The 20,719-nt window shown below is 42.1% G+C and overlaps 1 protein-coding gene across 1 annotated transcript in view; it reads right to left on the minus strand.

Moving 5' to 3' along the window:
* Positions 1 to 6,648: 6,648 nt before the first annotated feature.
* LOC128710152 (uncharacterized) overlaps positions 6,649 to 20,719 on the minus strand; it is a 32,556-nt gene continuing 18,485 nt past the window's right edge. Inside the window, exons 2-12 of the mRNA XM_053805192.1 lie at positions 19,290 to 19,346; positions 18,875 to 18,964; positions 17,826 to 18,219; positions 17,611 to 17,741; positions 16,122 to 16,292; positions 14,456 to 14,581; positions 12,863 to 13,339; positions 11,355 to 11,531; positions 9,301 to 10,574; positions 8,569 to 9,230; positions 6,649 to 7,306 (exon numbers count right to left, since the gene is read on the minus strand). Coding sequence (XP_053661167.1) covers positions 6,649 to 7,306; positions 8,569 to 9,230; positions 9,301 to 10,574; positions 11,355 to 11,531; positions 12,863 to 13,339; positions 14,456 to 14,581; positions 16,122 to 16,292; positions 17,611 to 17,741; positions 17,826 to 18,219; positions 18,875 to 18,964; positions 19,290 to 19,346 — 4,217 coding nt within the window. The remainder of the gene's footprint in view (positions 7,307 to 8,568; positions 9,231 to 9,300; positions 10,575 to 11,354; positions 11,532 to 12,862; positions 13,340 to 14,455; positions 14,582 to 16,121; positions 16,293 to 17,610; positions 17,742 to 17,825; positions 18,220 to 18,874; positions 18,965 to 19,289; positions 19,347 to 20,719) is intronic.

The following is a 20,719-nucleotide window of genomic DNA, read 5'->3' on the forward strand; positions in this document are numbered from 1 at the left end:
GCGTTGTGCTGAGGGGATCGAATCCTTCCCTCCCTCGGGCTCCACACGCGTGTTTCCTAGCTTTCTAAGAACTCATTAAGAAAAGGGGTAGCATGTAAACCGCAAACACTAACAATCCTGGTGCATACACACATAACACGGCCTATTTGGTGAAGGACCAAACCGAATAGGAGCGACACCGAGGGAAATGCTACTAAGGGACAGTCAGGATCATGGACGAAACGAAATTATCCAGTATACAACGATCGGAACGCTGTGCAAGATTCCAGATCCAGAAAGTGCATTTTGTTATTAGTAGGAAGAACCCTAGAAAAAAGGACACACTTTTGAACGAATGTACCTTTTTAAAAATCGAAAATCACGATAGCGCCTTAGCAATGAGAGACTTCCATTCTTCTTGTATGTAGAGATATAGCGAGGATTTTCCTGGAGGACACGGTGTGTAGCGTATTTACCCAACCGTGCAATTCGGGTATATTTTTACCACTCCAGTATAGGAATTTTTGAAATCAAATCATAGTCAATCGTTTGCATTCCAAGCCGCCAGGAGTAGCTGTATAGAGCGCTCACACAAAGAATACGGATATTTCACACACACACACACACACACACACACATACCCACTCTGCTCTAGGCACTGTTTATACATTCCGTAGTGAGTTAACAAGTTGATCCCACGCCACAGGATAGCCAATTAGCCTTAAGCCTTCCGGGATGAATGACAGCCCGTTCGGAACCATCCCGACTAGACGGGTGCCCGCAATCCATTAGGGCAAATAAGTATACACTGTTATCGGGAAAACCCTCCCCCCTCCCCCTCAAGGTTGTCATTCGGGAAAGCAAAAAAGAATCGCATTCTACTTTGTCTGGCCACTGACCAACAGCTAATTTCGGTAAGACCGAGAGATGCAAACCGTTTTGTCGTTTTGGTGCACATTAGAGCAAGTAGAGAAGAGTGCAGCAGTAGAACACGATCAAGTGCATTGCAATAACCGACCCGACCCGAACCGAGTAAACCTTCTTCCATACCTGCGGAAAGGGTGACTTCCGTTGGGAGCGAGAAAAAAAAAACAAGCGTAACCATGTTTTGCGACAAAACCATTTCGGCGAATGACTAAAATCGTGCTTTATCGCATGTGCCACTAAAAACATAGAAAACCTTCTTTTTTTTGTGCTCGTCTTTTTTACTCTTTACGCCGAGCATTGATGCATTATTTTTTTTTTTTTGCTGTTTGTTTTTGTTTCTGAGATCATTTACCACGCAAGAAGGAAAAAATCGTAAATTATTGACAGTATACATAAATATATGTTTTGTTAAATGTAATTTGTAAAAGGATAAGTTATTGTCTAATAAATCAGAACATTAAGAAATTTACTCACTTGCTTGCGGAGAGCTTGGCATTGGCAGGAATATCCGAAACCGAAATCGAACTCTATTTACCAAATCAAAATCAGATCATTTTGCTTGAAATGGCAAAGGAGCTCATTAGACCCTCTAGACCTGCACACACACAGTTCATCGGTTAAAAACCCCTGAAAGTATGTTATTGTAATTTGATGTGTATGTTAAATACACGATCCATTGCATACCTTCAGGAGCGAACGCTGGAGGAGTGATATCTGTCGGATTCGTTAACTTCCCTGTCGGTAAAATCCATCCACTATCGTTTAAGGTGAAACGGCCAGATGCTAATGGAAGGAAATGTTAATTATTTGAAACTTTTTGTATCCACCCAAAGGCAGACTTACATTATCGGTCAATTTGTTCATAATATGATCGCTGATCGCAGACTATCCGTTACGAATTGATAGTAACGGAAGCGGAAGGATACTTTTTTCTCGATGGCACAACATAAACTAACCATCAGTATTGTTGTTTGTTAAATAGGATTTTTATTTATTTCTCGATATACTTCAGGTTGATGTAAAGCATTTATTACAAGCAATTATATGGTTCCTAGTGGTTCTTACCGGTATCCTTACGCTTTGATTTTCTTGTCCATAACGTCCCCCGTGGTTCATCGTGTTTTTCACAGCATCGGAAATAACTTCCATTTTCTTAAATTCAATTTTCTACTCTCTTTCTCTCTCTCTCTCTCTTTCTCTTTCTCCACCCAATCACTATATTCACATCCCCTGCGCCAGATGCCATATAATAAGAATAATCTCTGTTGAGTAGTATGCCGCTAGATAGCTCGAATAGTTTTGGTTTTGATCGATTATTGATTTTTTGAGATAACGCGCTCATTAAGCAGGTATACACTCCGGAAATGTTTGAACAGTAATGGACAATCCTTCAACAAGTTTTGTTTTTCGCGTGTGCTGGGATTTCTAGCTAGGAATATGGGTTTCCACGCGTAAAAAGAAGCTTTCTCTTGCAGTATTACTGCTGCCACTGGCTTAATTCACTCACTTCTATGGTAACTGTTCCCTTGTGATTGTACAACTCCAGCATCGTGTGAATGTAATAAATGTCGGGGCGGCACGGACCTAAAACTAATAAGAGGAAAAATAATCAAAATTAAAAAAAACACAACAAAAGAAAAACGACCAAAAACTCTTACTATTCTTCTGGTTTTATTACAAAAAGAATAAGATAAAGAAGAGGAGGGGGAAAGAATATTATCGTTAGAAAACATTCGGGTGAATAATTTAACTTTACTCATTCGTTCGCTTTCGTCAACCAACGTTCACGGTTCTGTCCTACGTGCTTGCTGCTGCTGTACTCTCCACAGTCATCAGTATTAGTCGAAGCGCAGTGTTATATCATATTCAACATTTCTCACACTTTGACTATATCTCCGGACCCCATCTTTCACTTTATTCGCCCGCTTCACACAATTGTTACTGACTTTTTACTGCTATTAAAAGAAAGAAACGAAACAATTACTGCTCATCTACGGCACCGCTCCCGTACTGGTGGGAGGGGTGCCAAGTTTCAAGGCAAAGAGATGTAAATCCTTGTGGTATATAAGTTAACACATTTATTCGTAGGATTAGTTTTAAACTAGACTGTATGCGTGTGGCTGTGTATTTTTGAGTGTAAACCGTGGTGTCCAATGCTAATGTACGTACGTGTCTTGTAACGTTAATTTTGGGATTGGTAATTCCTCCGATCACTTCCCTTGCTTTAGTAAACCTCGTGAATGTAGCAGTGGGTGTATGCGGTGTGTTGTGTGTTTACAAAGGACACTCATCCATTCACAATTTGTTTGGTTTTTATACATCATAATTTAACAGATTAGAATACTAGGATTATCTCTCGTTCGCGTACAGTCCGCCATTTACTGCCACAGCTGCATTAGCTTTTGCTCTTCCTGTTTTCATCTCCTTCCCGTACCTTCCATGTCCATGTGCACAATCAGCATCCGCGCCTTGTGACGTGTTTATACGTACAATAGTTCTATGCAAGCAAGAACAAAGCTGGGTGTAATAGTATAACTACCGCCATTACTACAACGTTCTGGTATTGTACCACCTTTACTAGGGTTTTGATGTTTCTTCCCCTATAACACCACGCTTACGACACAACGGTGATGCATCTTTGTAGTAAGGCGGGATCGGAAAAAGAAGTTCTTCCGCCCGCGTATCGGTGTGATTTGATAGCTTTAATCAGTTGTTAATCAATAATTAATCAAACGGTTTAGATAGTTGTTTAGAACGCACCCTACATTTCTTCCGTGCAAGTCCACCTTCTTTCTTCCTTAGGGTTTCTCTGTCCCTTTTCAAACAAACAGCATCTCTCTTCGCGAATACGTTTGCACGCAGATAAAACCCATGCTAGCGCACCGGATAGGAAGATTGCCCAACGTTTGCGCGCGTAACGCTCGTGATTTTAATAGCTCGATAGTTGCATTACTTTGTCCCTCGCTGTGAAAGCACATTAGATGTCCTCTTGTTTGGGTGTGTTTTAATTCTTCAAGAATGTTATGCACTTTAATTATATCAATCAATTTGTTGATTTCGAATTTTATTAGGTTCCTTTACACAATTTGAGTTGAAATTTACTGGCTAAACACTGCACAATCACCACACGTAACGGCGTGCTGTCACTTTGCCGAAACGAACACAGCGCTCAATCGATTCACATTCGATTGAGCGATTACACTGTAGCACTTGTTAATAAAAATGATTATTGAAGGCTCATGATCACGGTTAACTTAGAAAAAAAAAAACAGGGGGACTATTAATCCACGTGGTTACATACAGTTACAGAACAGTGCCGCGAGTGTGCTTAAACACCAAAACACAAAAGGTAGCTAACGGTCTAACATTCGCTAATCTGCCGCGATGCACAATAAATTATAATACAATTGTTTTTTTTTTCTTTTGGACTACACTGAAACATTTCAACAGAAATGGTACACAAACCCGGAAACATGTAAGTTGTTGAACGTTTTAAAAACAAAGGCTACCGATGAGCATGCCTTACTAAAGGCTACGGCTCATCGTGATGCTAGTACATGCAACGTGTACCCCATCATATTCCACAATTTTTCCGAACGTGCCACAAGGCGCTACACATGTAAATGGGGGCGCGAAAAACGTAGAGTTTCACAACGGAATTACAAAATCAGGTGATTTACAATGTTACGAATAAGTTATGTACGAAAGGAAACATAAACATATTGCACCACACCTTTACGTTTAAAGGATCGAAGGTCCATCAACGAACAAATCGCAAGCTATTTCTTTGTTCTTACTCATCTAAACTATTCTCTGTAGTATGGTTGCTGGTATGCTTATCAAAAAAAAAAAAACATTCCACTGGATGTTTTTTTTTTTTTAGTGCACGGGAGTAGGAGGAGTGCTTCCGTATGTAAGGGTTGTTTATGTTCTTTTTTGTTTTTCCTTCAGTCAGATTTACCATGCGTCCTTTTTACTGACTGGAATTACCGCGATCCTTTCATGATCTTCCTTTTTGATAAAGGTTCGCTAGAGGATATCTGTTTTGATTTCATCCTGATTCGTTTCTGTCCCATCGGTTTTACCCTCTTTGCAATGTTGTATGTGCACACACATTTCACTCGCTACTACCTATTTATCATATTCCTTCCTACCATTAACATTTGCGTTTTGATTTTTTTGTTGTTTTCGTTACCTATCCTACAGCGAGTAACAGAAACCTAGTGGCGAACCATATCCATCAGTGCCGGCTCGTACACACGCCGGTGTTCTCGTTCCTCTTAGTAAGCTAACGGGGTTTGCTATGCTTCTGCTTTCTCGTATATTAGCTATGTTTGACTATCGGTAAAAACACATCATCATCGCAGCAAACAACGGAACAATATTTGCACATTGGACCGAGAGCGAAGTGACCACAACAATCCGGCCTAGTGTTACACCTTCCCTCATAGCTGCTGCCACTGCGTTAGCTGGACGATCACTCGTACACTGCACTCATACCGTGTGGAATTGTCACGTACGACTGCTGCCCTTAGTGCTGGTGCCACAGAATTACAGTCATTTAAAGCCCATCGGAATTGATTAGCTGTACCACACCGGTGCGCCCTTTTGCCTACACCTTACTCGTTCACAAGAGCGACAAGTCTGCCATTTTGGAGTTTCATCAGCGGAGCGCACAATCCATGGGGTAAGGGAAAGAAGAAAAAAAAACAACAATATTAATATTTTGCCCTTTCATCCTTACACCCAACACATGTAGAATATTTTTAAGAGCTAATTAAACGCGTGCAATCGACGAAGAAAAAAAAAGGAAAGGAGAAATACATATTGCAAATGCTTTACAAAAAACGACATCCATTAGGCTCAACCATCTCGGCGTTATTACAAGCTTCCGATCGTATATCACACGATATAGTTTTAGAACACATGAATATATTATGTCATTAAGCACACATTATTTCTAAGTGTGTTATCAAACATGTGTGTGCTTGAAGGAATGTTAAAACCCTTCATCACGAATGGAATTCATTAGATACGTTCTAAAATAATACACTGTGTCTACTGACCAGAGCTGCCAAATTAATCGATGATACAACCAGACGGGGTTCGGGAGCTATCATCGGGAGTTGCGTCTTGAGGGCAATCCAACCACAAATAATATCCAAAATGTGTGACTAATACAGATAACGTAAACGTGAAGAGCCACTGCCACGACCTAGGACGAATGTTCCGGACGATGTGTTATTTTGAGCCAATCAGAGAATCGCATCATGTGTAAGAACAAAAGGGACAAGATCTAAAGTACTTGAACAAAGTTGGAACAATTTGGATATACTCTACGTTAAAATGCAATGAAACTGTGCCTATTAAAACAAATCTACAAACAAATCTAGCCAACAACATTGTACGAAAACAACGCGCGAAAAAGAAATACACTTCAAGCTACGAAAGATCAACACAAGGCTAATCAAAAATTAATACTCCACAAAGAAACACACTGGTGCGAATGTGCGACTGACAAAACATACAACAAAAAAAACACACACACACACACACACACACAGGTGAATAACGTATAGGCCGCGGGCATAGAGCACCTGCACTGTCGCGTTCCGGACATACAGTGCAAAGCAGCAAAGAGAGTACAAATCAACACAAATCAAAAGACCAGTGCAGTAATCGATGTGGAAGAGAGAAAACAAAGGCTGCCTGTGTGTGGTGGCTGCAGCCCGCCCGATCTTCCTATTTACCTCGATTATCTTGACCGTCGGATGTCGCTGAGACTAGCCACGGAGTGTTGTTGGATGGTGTATTGTTATTGTTGTTAAAAAAGGAACTGCTAGTGGTAGTGCTGGTGGTATTATCAAGGGCTAGATCAAATAGTACGGCTTCCGTCGCGTGGTTGTCGCTACATTCACGATCGCTTCCATCATGCACGGGATAGGTGATGTGCTCATTGCTCGAGAAGAACGGGTTAATACTATTGTTGTTGGACGCATTATTTACATCAAGGGTAGCATTATGCTGCACTACAGTCACATTCACGCTGTCGGCAGTATCAAACGGGGTGAGCGGATTAAAGTTGGCATCGCTGACGCTTCCTTCGCGGGGGATTGCTTGACCCAGATCGTCACTGATGGAAAAGCTAGCGAAATCTATCAACGGATCTGCAGTGGTGCTCGCACCGCCCGCTGTAACGATGGTAGTTTCTGTCGTCACAGTTGAGGCAGTGCCAGAAGAATCGATCGAAGAATGCTGCTTTTCACCTCCGGTAGCGTTCCGGTCGACTATGGAAGGATAGCTGTCATCACCGTTCAGGTGATGATCACCATTTTTCGGGCTGATGAATTCGTTCAATTCCATCGGAACATTATCCGCCTTCATTAAATCATTCACGGCACTGGACAAGCAGAGGGGAGGGGGCAGGGTCAGAAATTTGGTGAGAAAATAAACAAAATCGGTGTAATTAATGGGGTGATTGTGTCGTTACTGCACGCGGGATCGGTTAATATCTGAGGAGTATGTTATTATCAACCAAAACGCGTGATCAATTGCAGCATAAACAAAGGTGCAAATAAAACCCATGTTAACGCTAGTATCGTAAACAGGTAAAGAAATTGGAAAATCATCGAAATTAACATAAAACAGACATTACATGCAGGGGTACAACCATAAAAAATCAATCCTAAGGAGAAAATAACCATAAAACAACTATTTAAATTTACTTTTATCTTTTAAAACAGTAAGCGTTTTAGTTTTTCAATTTTGGTGTGTATGTTTAGTGTTGCAACGACATTCGATCTTAGGACCTTTCATCAGATTTTATTTATGGTTCTTCTCGTTCACACGACAGTCAACAATTGACACACCGGCAAGAATGAACGTTGAACTATTAAAACACAGTAAAAAAGGCATGTCAACACATTTGCTAATCAATTATTAAAACGGTAAACAAGAAGCTTGCATCTAACACTGGAAACAATCAATGCAGAATTAGTTCACATTAGTACCTCCTTCTAGATCGATCGATTCCATTCATTGGAAGTGATTTTATTTTTAGATTCCAGATGGTTGGCAATCACTATGCAGTAAAAGATAACAACCCAATCTGGGAGGACACATAAAGATGTAGTAGACGATAGGCTAGTTAAAGGGAAATCTGTGGCTATAATCATCTCAGCAACTGTTCGGGGGAAGATTTCCGCAACCTTACAATCAGATGTCGGAAACGCGAGGAAATCTAAAAGAGGAGAAGTTACAGACAGTTAAAAAGTGCACAAACTGCGAAGGTCGCTATCAACCGCAAATTATTGCTTAGCAAGCGGACAGGTAAGTGAATACGTTTTCACGCTTCAACCATTCCTTCACACAACACGGCACAACCGAACAGAACCATTTCGCATAAGCACAGCACAAATGCATCTTCAAATTGTGTGACTTAAATTTGGAAATCTCCAGACGAAAAGCATTTTAAATTTGCTATTTTTCGCTTTTCCCATACCGTCACATTCTCCAGAAAATATAACCATTAAACAATAGTTCTAAAGCAAAGCTACACATACAGAACGATTAATGCGACCCAATTTTTAACCAACTGACGACGACGACACTCCATCCGCTCCGTTTGTTCTAACTTCGATTGACGAGTACCCATATACTTACAACACATTGTCCATGGTGCCGTTCTTATGTCCGTTAGTTTGGCCCATCAGCGCATCCTCGATGATTAGGTCCGAGGTGCTGTTGGCTGTGGCATTACTGCCATTGCTGTTCGCCATCATCGCCGACGACTGTTGTTCCGTTTTGCCGTTCGTCGTTAGTACGATCGATTCACCCTTCGTGCCACTATTCGCACCTTCCGCGTTAGTGGTCGATTCGACGACGGTGCCATTGCTGGTGCTACCGTTGTTGAGATTGTTGTTCGCCACCACGGTAGCACCGGTACTGCTGGTCAGCAGCAAGTTTTCCTTCTCCGTCACGGACTTTTCGAACTGAACGTTATCGCCATTGCTACTGTTGTTATTGTTGTTGATGTTGTTAATGGCGCTACTATGGGCTAATGTTTCGCTGCTACTACTGCTATTACTGCTGTTGCCATTATTGTTATTGTTGTTGCTCAGCGACAGCGACTCCATGGCCTGTTCTAGCGACTGGTGCTGCTGAACCTGTTGCTGCTGCTCTTGTCGAAGTTCGGAAGCAATAAACGAATCGGTCATCGATATGGTAGATGCGGACATGGCAGTACCGGTAGGTAGGGCAGCCGGCGTGGACGAAAGTACAATCTGGCTCTTGGACATGGCATTTTCCTTGTCGTCTTCGTTATTCTAAAAGATAAAACATAAGCATTTAAATATTTTCAGTACAATTCATTTCCGCATTTTTCCCGGCAAATACCTTTGTCGGCGTACTGTTTGCCGCTCCCTTCGCTCTGGTGCGGGACATGATTGCTTCAACGCGCTTCCGGCGTTCCTCCCGTTCCTTTTCCTCCTTTTTCAACCGCTCAGCCATCTCGACGCGCTGCCGTTCGGCTTCCTCGCGCGCCTTTCGTTCGGCTTCCTCGCGCTCAGCCTTTTGTCGAGCTTCGTCTTCGCGCCGTTTGCGTTCCTCCTCATCTCGTCGGCGCGCTTCCTCGATAGCCTGCTGGAGCCTTTCCTCCTCCATGCGACGTTGCTCTTCGGCTAGCCGGATCGTTTCCTCCTCCAACTTTCGCAAGCGTTCCTCTTCTTCCAGGATACGTTGACGTTCGGCCTGCTCTTCGGCCTCGATACGTTTGCGTTCCAGTTCCGCCTGTCGTTCGGCTTCTTCGCGTGCCAAACGACGACGCTCGGCAAGGGCAGCCTTTGCTTCTTCCTCCGTAGTGATACGTTTTGCGATCATAGAAGCAGTCATTGCATCAGCGCCGTTTCCGGACGCATCAATAGTCAAACTACCATTGATGATTTCGGTCGTTTCTTCCACCGGCATCATTGTGGTTTCCGATTTAACAACACTGATTTCTTGTTGTTCCATTTCGGCCTGCTCAATTATTGGCGTTGGTTCTGTCTCGACGGAGACAGAATCTGCTTGCTGCGACTGTTCAACGCTCACTGTCTGTGCCGGGGACGGGGCTTCTTGTTGCACCGCAACTACCACTTCCTCCTGTTGCTGCTGAGGTTGTTCTACTTGTCCGAATGATTGATCCACCTCTACCAGTGATGTTTGCGGTGTATTTTCAACTTGTGGCGCAACCTTTTCAGGCTCGACGCTTTGTTCTTCCTGCATGGGGGCAACAATTGGTGCTTCCTGTTTTGCTTCCACCACAACTGCATCGTCCTTTGGAACCGGGGCCTTCGCCATAGGTTTTTCATTGGTAGCTGGAACTTTCTTACTGACGTCTGCCGCCTTCTTCAACGAATCTTGCAAGCTGCGGGATGCCTTTTCCGGGCCAGGAGATTGTAAGGGCGTAGAAGAAGCTTTCGGTGTGGTGCCCCTGACACTTGTGGATCGTTTTTCCGCCGAGTGTAGTGTCACCGGCTTTTTCGTTGGCGTATCCATGCCAGAGGATGATTTTGCGGGGGTCGTGTGAATGCTACCAGATCCAGCACTCGACAATCGATGTTTGCTGCTCGCGCTCGTTACACCGCTTCCGGTCGAAGCACCGGATCCTGTCTTTGGGAGTGGAGGTTTATCTGCAACGGTTAATTGAAACACTTCAAGTTAGCTTCATTGACGGGCAAAGAGTATTAAACAAGCATTTCCCTACCACATCGGAAATGCATTTCACGAGATATTAATCTCGCTAGAAACCGATCCATCATTCCAGGTTCTTTATTAATTTGTTAGTAATGCATAAACTGCATAAGCATATGCTCGAATGACAAAAGTTTTGAAAAGCTCATGTCTACAAGTCGTCTTATTTATTAGCGCTATTATATAGTGCCCTTATTTCAATAATGTAGTGGTTAAAAAAACTGTATAAATCGTAATTCAAAACATATTATTTTCAATAAACTGTCCTCCCATTTTTAGATACTATTCGGTGTGTGACAGTTGAAATGTGGATGGGATAGATATTGATGAATTAGCAATTATTAATACAAAATTAATAAAAACATTTTATGGAGCTTCCAAGAAATTTTACTAATCTCTTAACTTCATAGACATGTAATGCAAAACGTGTGACGACACGTAGCAAATTTATTTAATGAAATAAGTTTGTTTAGTTATTTACGCAATATGCCAGTTAATGATATTTTACACTGCTTACAAGTTTATAGCTATAAACACAACCAGTGACATATGATTTTATACATTTTTTTACATTTGAAGTAAAGCTTACTCTACGGGACAAGTAAGGATCCAGGGTTTGCCGTAAAAAGTATCCTACGACGCATGGCGAGGAACGTGTTAAGGTGCGAGCGCACTAACGTCGACAAAATGTGTAAAATAGAACAGAAAAACACACAAACCTTCCTTCAAACCAGAGGCAGTTACGCCCGTAACGGCGATACTAGCCGGTCGTGGTTTACGTTGTGCTGGCAGGGTTCGTCGATACACGATACCGGACGCGGTCGTCGAGCTGGACATTGCACTGCCGGGCCGCGAAGTGTTCAGACTGGTGGGAGTCATTTCACCGGAACGGAGACCTGTGTTTGCGCAACGCCGGGAAGTCACACGAAAACCATCAGCCAAGCCGCAGTGCATCATTATCATTTCGTCCATAGAAAGTGATTTGGAGTGTTTGTGTTTCAATCCGCAACAGGATCGCCGCGTACAAGCACACGAACAAAGACAACGGCCGGAAGCAAGGATATTTGAGATATAAGCGTAACCACACGTAACGACACACGACACCATTAGCGACAATGTTGCGTTGTGTGTTTGGTTATTAGAGCGTTTGATAAATGTGTCACGGTCAGGATCCGCCAGATTCGGGGGGTCAAGGATTGATGGCATTTATCAACAACAGCGAATCGAAAAAGGATATTACGGGTTTAGTTTGAATAGGAGGGAATGAAAAGAAAAGAAGAGAACATCGAATAATCAGATGGCGGTAATGATGTGTATACAATATGCGTCTAGCCATATAGTGTTGTATTAGCGATTAATTATCTTATAACACAAAACCATAACTGTAAACGTATGTATTTCTATTGCACATTCCGGCAGCAGTAGATGTATGTAGTATGTACAGTTGTAGCATTAACGATAGAACAGCCATTTCACATTAGATGCGAAAAACAAATTAATATTTATGACGCACAAACACCTACCAGGCATGATAGAAGTATAATGAGATGGCTTAAGATGAGTTTTCATTACACTACCAAGCAGATGTGAGTGTCATGAAGTATGGTATGGTTGTGGTTTGGTATCGTTTAGTTGTGGAATCAGATTTACCTAATATTATATGAAACAAGCTCAGTACATCAAATCGGAGTGATTATTAGTAGTTGGAATTATTAGATATATTACTAGCATTATAATGTTACGTAGTATAGGTGAATGTGTGTATGGGTGAAGTTACTGTTTTGTCAACACACCGTCGTCAGAAGCCCATTAGCTTACCGAAAGACTATCTCAACTTTTTTGACCCTCAAAAAATTCCCCAAACGCGTACAGAAAGGACATTGAAATCATTCAAGAATTCCAATTGCAGAGAAGAAAACATGATCATTTACAATCACCAACTATTAGCAGGTGCAGCAGGGTTAATCGTACGAGATGATAAGCAAAAGGAGTTTGCTCCCTTGCTGGAGAACCCGGTTAGTGCATTACTGTGTCAACCTAAACACCCATCAAAGTCGTTGGTGATGCCTTCTCGTATATTAATAGAAGAATATTTGGAAGATCCACAAATGGACAGAGCTGCAGTACCCAATTAGAATGCGAACCCAATGCCACACACTTATCTGAGACCTCACAAATCGCAACCATTTGTTCGAGGCCACCGAGACAGAGGACGCTAGAGACCCACCGTTCGTCACCAGAAGCTGATTCTGAAGCTGCTGCTGTTGCTGATGGTGGTACTGCTGCCGTAGACGTTCAGTTTTGGTAATACGGGGTGTGCTGCCAACTGTGTTCAGCTGGGACATACTCTTGGAGGTATCGTTGCGACGCATGGGCGAAGTGCTGCCACTGTTCATCGATGACGAATTGAAGGATGATTTGCGCCCACCGCCAAAACCGGGACTGCGGCCAGAATTAGAGTCCTGCGATTGATTGCGATACTTAGCCCCGCTGCCGGCCAGCTGGGACATGCTGCGCGACATTCGCTTACTGTTGCCACCACTGCCGGTTGGAGATGACCGGGACGAGGAGAGTGATAGACGGGTCAGGTTCTCCAACTCCAGGGCTTGACGTCGCTCGCGCTCCAGAATCGCGCTGATGTGCTCACCATTGCGCCGTCTTGGTTGCGCCAGCTGATCCAAACGCGTCATCGAAAATGCTCGGCCTTTTATGGTTGTGTAGTTTAATATGTCCAAGATGTATGGCGAAGGTGAGGCGAAGGGTACAACATTTGGCAACAACACAATATTCGTAGCAATATTGGTACCGTAGCAACGTGTAATAAGTAATCCGGCATGTGTGTGAAATTGTCCATGTGGGGTTACGTGTTTCAATGTTAATATTCGGTGTCATAGTGTGTTTCGTGTTTGTGTGACAGCCATCATCATGCAGAAGACGAGCAATGTATAATGATAAATTGAATTGTTCATATTGTTTTGAGGCAAATAAAAGGGATAAAAAAGAAAAGCATAGAAAACTCCAATCAATAAAGTAAATCATCCATTTACACGAGCGTAAATGATCTGTTCTAATGATTTCGTTCAGTTCACAGTAACATTTTGTCCGTCTTGCGCCGTTGGCGCCATCGTATCACGAGATGCAACGAAATATGAGCGCGAATGATCATGGAGATGAAATGTCTAACCAACTGATAGGAATATGCTTAGGTTGCACCACAAATACTTGACTGATCTACATAACTTAATAAATTCATTCATTACATGCAAAATATCACAAGCATGCACACTAAACCGGATTGATTGAAGATTCGAACAAAACGAACGCAATCGATGTAAATTTCCCTTTATGACAATCGATCAGTACGTCGCACAGAAGCAAACAAGTTCATGAAGAGTACAACGGTAAAGCAAAAGCAAACATAAGCAGCATGTAGGCATGTAGTGGTACAACGATGAGGATATTTATCCGTACGCAAGGAGTGCAGAGCAAAAAGACATTATGACAATCCGCAGAGTAAGATCGAAAAGGGCAGCAGAGATTGTGTGAGTCCCCATGCGATAATGTGTTCAAATTTTAACATAATAATATTGCCAATATACAAATATCAATTAAAATAGCCAATTCATATGGAAAGTATAAACTGAAGAGCATTTTGCATCAAAAAATTGCATACGAAATGGAGCGTTTCAGGCATAGACAAAACAAAGTAACAGACAACAGATCAAAACGAAACGTACGAAGAACGAAAGTAGAACGCAAAACAACTAAACAATTGCTAAAGAAAATAGTAGACGCGTACGCCAAAGCAATAAAATACTACCTGGTGTTCTGGGAGTGTGTGTACCGAGAGACGATCTAGAGCTATCACGAGGACTAGGAATGGTAGGCATTAAGTCAGTCTTTCGACGATTGACAGTGCGCTGATAGTTCATTTCTGCTGTATCGTCTGCAGGAGAAACAGAGAGAAAGTGATAGAAAGATGGGAAAAGAGACAGAAGAGAGAAAGGAGAGAGCATTGTGGGATTGAGGATCGAGATCGGGATGGTGGAGAACATGTTGGAACCAAATAATGTCACCAAGAAGTTTCGATGGACAACAATCAGCGTGTGGCCGTATGAAACCCCGTGAACAGAAAATTAGTAACATAAGGACATAGAAAAGAAAAGAAAGAAAAGTGTAAGTTACATAACAAGAACGTCCAGCATGTAATGTTTATCGTTAACCACCCACCGGTAACAGGTGTGTTATCCAAACGATGAATTTGGACGTGTTGTTGGGAGAAATAGAAGAGATAGCCGAAATGTCAGACACAGATGAAGTGACAGAGGGTAATCGAGGAAATGAAGAAATAACATAGAAATAAATATGGAAAGAAAAAGAAAAAGACAGAAAGAGACAAAAATGAATTTTATTATACGGCAACAAATGTTGTATGATATTTTTCCGTTAGTCACGAAAGAAATTTTGTTATTAACAGTGTTTTGTACACAAAGAGTTTTAGTCGACTAAAATTTGAAATTGTTAAACACAGCACAAAGTATTGAATCGAATAATTCAGCATAGCAGTAGATTTTTTTGAAGACATGTATACTAAACACACCATGCTTTAAATTGGGGTGTACAACCCATACAAACATTCAATCATTAGAGGAAGTAATGTAGTTCAATTTCAACGAACAAAACAACATTAATTATGTTAAAAAAAAAACATAAAAAACATTTAGATCTATCATTCTTTACAAACATGCTAAAACATGAGGCAAAATGAAAAAAAATAAATGTGCTAGATTGAAAGGGTGAAGAGTGTGCATAAAGGAGCGGAAAACACATCATAAAAAAGAATAAACGCGCTTCAAATTAAATTAAACTCAAGTTAAAAGAACGAATCGATGATTTTGCCGTCAAAATCAGCCACATTCAAACAAGGTTTGAGAGCAAAACGCCGTTCAACAAAACGGCATCGTATTAAAACTAACTAAACACTAGAATACATTCACCTCACCGAAGAACTAAAGCCGGGCGGCAAAATGCAGAGAAGACATTGACATTCATCGGCAACAAAGAACAACAACAACGCGAATAAAACCACAATATAAGACATGTTTCAACATAGTAGCGAAAGAGAAAGAATAAAGCACCTTAAATTTTGTCGAAAAAGATAAATAAATAAACGCACAGATGGTGTAACTAAAATAACAAGGTGGGAAGAGACCGAAAGAGCCAGTAGTCATTGCGAATTTATACAACAGTGCAGCAAGTTACATTTTCATAGTCAACGAAAGAAACAAAAGAGAACAAATGAGTAGGAGTTGAAACCAGAGCAATGTACAAAGAGGAACGAAGCGGAAACTGATTAAAATGAAATCAAACAAAATGTGCACACCAGAACGAAATTTTTAAACAAGGATGCAAAAGAAGGCGAAGGGAATAAAGAAGGCATAATGTTTTTCGGTTGGCTTGAAAAACACCCGAAAGGATGGCTTTACCCTTTCCGCTAGCATAATTACGCGGAGCTGCCGGCTGATATTCGGCGGCCGTTGGAGGATCGTCGATGTTGATGCCGGAACCAGCCAGCGAGAACGTTAGCTTTCTCGGACACTCGCTGGTACTCGTCCAGTTGAACACTTCGTACATCGAGCTGGACATTCGCCGTTGGTCTGTTGGTGGGCACGAACAAACATGGGTCGTCGGGGGTGTGTTATTTTATTGTTCAACATGGCACAGAAATGTTAAGCGATGAAACCAGCAGGAACCAATATTGAGAAGTATTCGGCAAGTAATAGTAGTAGTGAGTACATAAGAAAAGTTTAACATTTCGTGTCACAATTTGTAGCCGGAGAGGGACAAATAAATTGAATATTCATTCAAGAAAGGAGTGCAGGCGTCCATTTTCATTTTCACAAACGTCATCAAACACGAAGGTGTGTTGTAGTTTTGAGGAAATAGATCCGTTTGGTTCAAGCAAGGCATTGACGTGAATAGTGTGTAAACAACATGTACGAAAGAGAACAGAATTGAAAGATAGATTAACACTGTGAACAAACAAAGATAGCGGCGAATAGAAAACTTTCGTAACAGGAACATGAGTAATGTGTAGAAATGAACAGAATTAAAACAAACGGAAAGTATATGTATCTGATCATGGTAGTACAAATAAAGAATCATGAACTGAACTAGAAAACTAAACAATATTGAACGCTATCAAGCAAAAGATAGAACCGTCCACTAAAGAAAAGAAAGACACCCATATAGTTTAATGCAACGAGGAGAATGATCCATAAACTAGCTAGGGCAATTAGTTGAGAAACGGAAAGAAATATTCGCATATTCTTAGGTTGCAGTAATGAAATGCAGAAATCCCTTCTAAATAAAAAGCCCTTTTAAGCAAACCACGACCAGCAGCAGTTTAAACTAAAAACCATAAGGCAAAGCTCGTAAAAAGATATACTTCATACGGATGACCGACTACCGATTAAGGGCACAGAGAGGACGAAAAACTCTTTGCGTGCGTTCGAACAAACAGTGAAACACTATCAAAGATAACATCTGCTAACGTAGCTCGACAAGAAGACCTAGTTGATGAAACTATACGGTTGAAACTGATGATGCTAGAGAACAGAATAACTGTAACAAATATTGTGAATTTGTTTCCAAAAACAGTTCGCCTTCCGTGTTCTTAGACATCTTTCTACAAAAGCTTAACATACTGAACAACATAATAATGTCCTAGAACGAGCTCTACGGTAACTCTTCTTCACGATTCAGGTGTTTATATGACGAGTAAATGTGGACTTCAACCACATCCGCTCGGAATGATAATGCTTTATGAGAGAATGTTCACTGTTGCAATAGGTGTGACCGTTGTATGTGGTATGTTGTACCCTAACTGCGGAACATCTACGACTTCAGATTCCGCTGGGATATGCCAAAAGACGGCTTGAGATGCGTGCGGCATCGCAAATCCCAAATACGTACCGTCGGTCGATCGGTCGAGACCACTGGCGGAGGTAGCTCGTTTCTTCGACGCACTGTCGGTTAGTTCACGCTCGGAACTACGCCTCGTTAATGCCGCCCCTGTATATGCTACGTTCGTAATGGATGTGGCTCTAAAATGGTAAGGACAGCCAGTTAGAAAATGATCGTCAGCCCTTTAGCCAGGTGCGTCACGACGGGTGTAATCGGTGCCATACCTCCTATGAGCCCAGAACGAGCTGCACATGCCACTGTCACTGGTATCGATCATTCGTGGCGTCGACGATCCAAAGGCGAACTGGATCGAACCTCGATCATTTCGCCGTTTCGTCTCCATGCGCTGTTCGCGTTCCTGATTCTTGCGCAGAATGTACTCCCGCCGCTCGTTATCGGCCTCGATTATGGCGCGGCGACGCTCCTCGACCTGTGACCTTCGGTCGCTTTCCCGCCTCCGCAAGTCATCCATCCGGCGGCGCCGTTCTTCCTCCTTCTGCTCGCGGAACTTTTGTGCCGCTAGTGCTTGTGCCTTCAGCTCCTCGAGCTTCTTTTGGCGTTCCTCGTTCTGTCGTTCCTTCATCTGTTTTATTCGTTCCTCGCGTTCCTTTTGTAATTCTGCAGAGTAGCGATGGACAGAGGAATGGAAAGAGTTAAGCGTTAGTTAAGCATCGTACACTGTGTCACAGGGCGACATTTTAAAAAGGGTTATGACAAATAAAAAAACTGTTGTACTACTTTTAACCCTAAGCAAAAATGTTAACATTTCACTAATCACTGCTTTAAGCACGACTTTAAACTTTCTAATGACCTTGGCTTTCACATTTGTCATGCATATTCGATTACAGCCTTAAAATATTTTCTTCGCGCAATAATTACACTCAAAACTTGAAGTTTACTTGTAAAATTTAAATATTTATATACACTCTTTAAAAAAAAATCTTTACATAAGCTATGGTTCGTAATGTTAGTTGAAGACATCAACAGCACAAGGGGATTTAGTGGATATGAACGTGCGATTACAATTAAACCAGGAGGAAGAAGAACTGTTCATTGAGCAACGGATGCACCGCTGATCGATGGCAATAAAAAACGACCATGCTATTATTATGCACACGTGGTCAAGCACACGCCACAACATCAACAACATCGCATTGCCGTCGTAGCACCATGGTCTATCGCGTGCTCCAGGCATACCAAGTACATGGTAATCATTTACACCCGGGACTACGCTGCTACTAACGTACGCGATCGACTTCGGCTCATAGTATACCTTCTGGGTTTCTACCGTTATCGACACTATCATCACCGACGCAAGCAAACCAGTGAAGGGTATGCGCAACAGATTGTTCATGCAGACGGTCTGAACAATCCGGTTCATTACGTGGATCAAGTGAGACGTTGTTGGAGAGAAAATGAAAATATAAAGAACAGGAAATACTATCATTAGCAGGACAAAAGGACCACTATGATAGAACATGATGCGCATCGCATCGAACATGTTATCGATAATTGAATGCACAGAAGACCGCAATATGTAAAAAGAGCTTTCCCAGCGACGGTAGCTTCATTCCGAAGCGCATTGAAGCACATTTTCTGCTTCTGGCCCCACGTCGAGACAGCATTCACCACGCAAACCACTATCGCCGCGTTTAATGTTTTGATGCTGGCCATATTTGGTCACTTACCTCTATTGGCTGAAGCCGGCCTTGATTGTTTTTGTACGGTTGCATCTCTGTTTCCAGCTGAGCATGACATAAAAGAAAATAGAAAGAAAAAACAACAGTCAAAACAATGATCTTTTAGGGTGAGGGCTCTGATTAGACTAATCAAACCATCGTCATAAATGGTGTACGTGATGAATAAAGAAATATTTCGAACGATTTTGGTTTGGTTAACATTAAGCATTTCCACTGACAAATCTGCTCCTTTTCCTGGTCCCTAAACATTCTTACCGAAACTAAATTGAACATGGCGTTCCTTCCGCTCTCCCAGCAGCTGTTGCTGATCGGTCAGGCTGAGATTCTCACGGGACAACGATTTCACTAGTATGCCGCGAAGGACTGCGAGCGTCGTGCTCGGAATACGATCACTTTCATCCGTCAGCATGGCGGCGCTTGAGGGCATTGATTCATTGAAACTGTCATCATCGATCAGAATCATCACTGGCGGCCAGGCGCACGCATTCAAGTACTACCACTTTTTCCTATAGTGAGTTTGAATTCTGACTGAAGTTGCTGACTAAACACACACAAAAAATGGCAAAACGATATCATAACACACTGTTCTTCAAACAATACATCTTATACCAACACTGAGGCATACAACTTCCTTATCGGCACAACAACCTCAAGAGGTCTAAAGGCCTGCCATTTCTGGCTTTCTGTTACTTTATTTACTCGTAGTTGGATGGTCAGTCCTACGTACGAGGGAGTCGGTCCGGATGGGATGTTGATCCGGTCCGCTCGTGTGAAGAACGGCGCCGCTACCATCATGCCACCGACCCACCCCAAACAGCAGGTACACAACAGCTGTATAATAATCTCCCAACCACTGAACAGCGCCATACAAACGCACACATTTCGCAAGTTATCAAAACGTGACGCTAGCAGATAGCTGCTTGTCCAATTCGCAAGACCTTAGCTAAAAACGAACACATTCACAGTTCTTCTCTTCCGTTGTACAGCGGGAGTAGCAGTTGGATGGGAGGAGCCCCCATCGTATGCTAAACAACCTGTTCTTCTCTACTCACAGATCGACACTAACACCCATTGAGTCATGCTCATTCCAAGACGTTGACATTGAGAGCTGTTTATGGCCATTCGTAGTATAAGTGGATTTTGATAGCTTGCGTTTGGTAATGTCATTTCTATTCATATCAAATCATTCCCTCACTCACGACACGATAAGAGTTTTCAAAATCGAAAAACTATCAAACATGCGGACGGATAAGTATTTTAAGCAAATTAAAAACGAATACATAAAATTAATACTGATCATACATTAACATGATCATCATTTTTCGCAATTGAATTAGTTTCGCTCAAAGTAAGTCAAGTGCATCGGCAATAATCTACACCGTAATTTGATAAGACACCAGCACTCACTACTGCCCTTG

Source organism: Anopheles marshallii, chromosome 2 (assembly GCF_943734725.1).
Source record: "Anopheles marshallii chromosome 2, idAnoMarsDA_429_01, whole genome shotgun sequence".
NCBI lineage: Eukaryota > Metazoa > Arthropoda > Insecta > Diptera > Culicidae > Anopheles > Anopheles marshallii.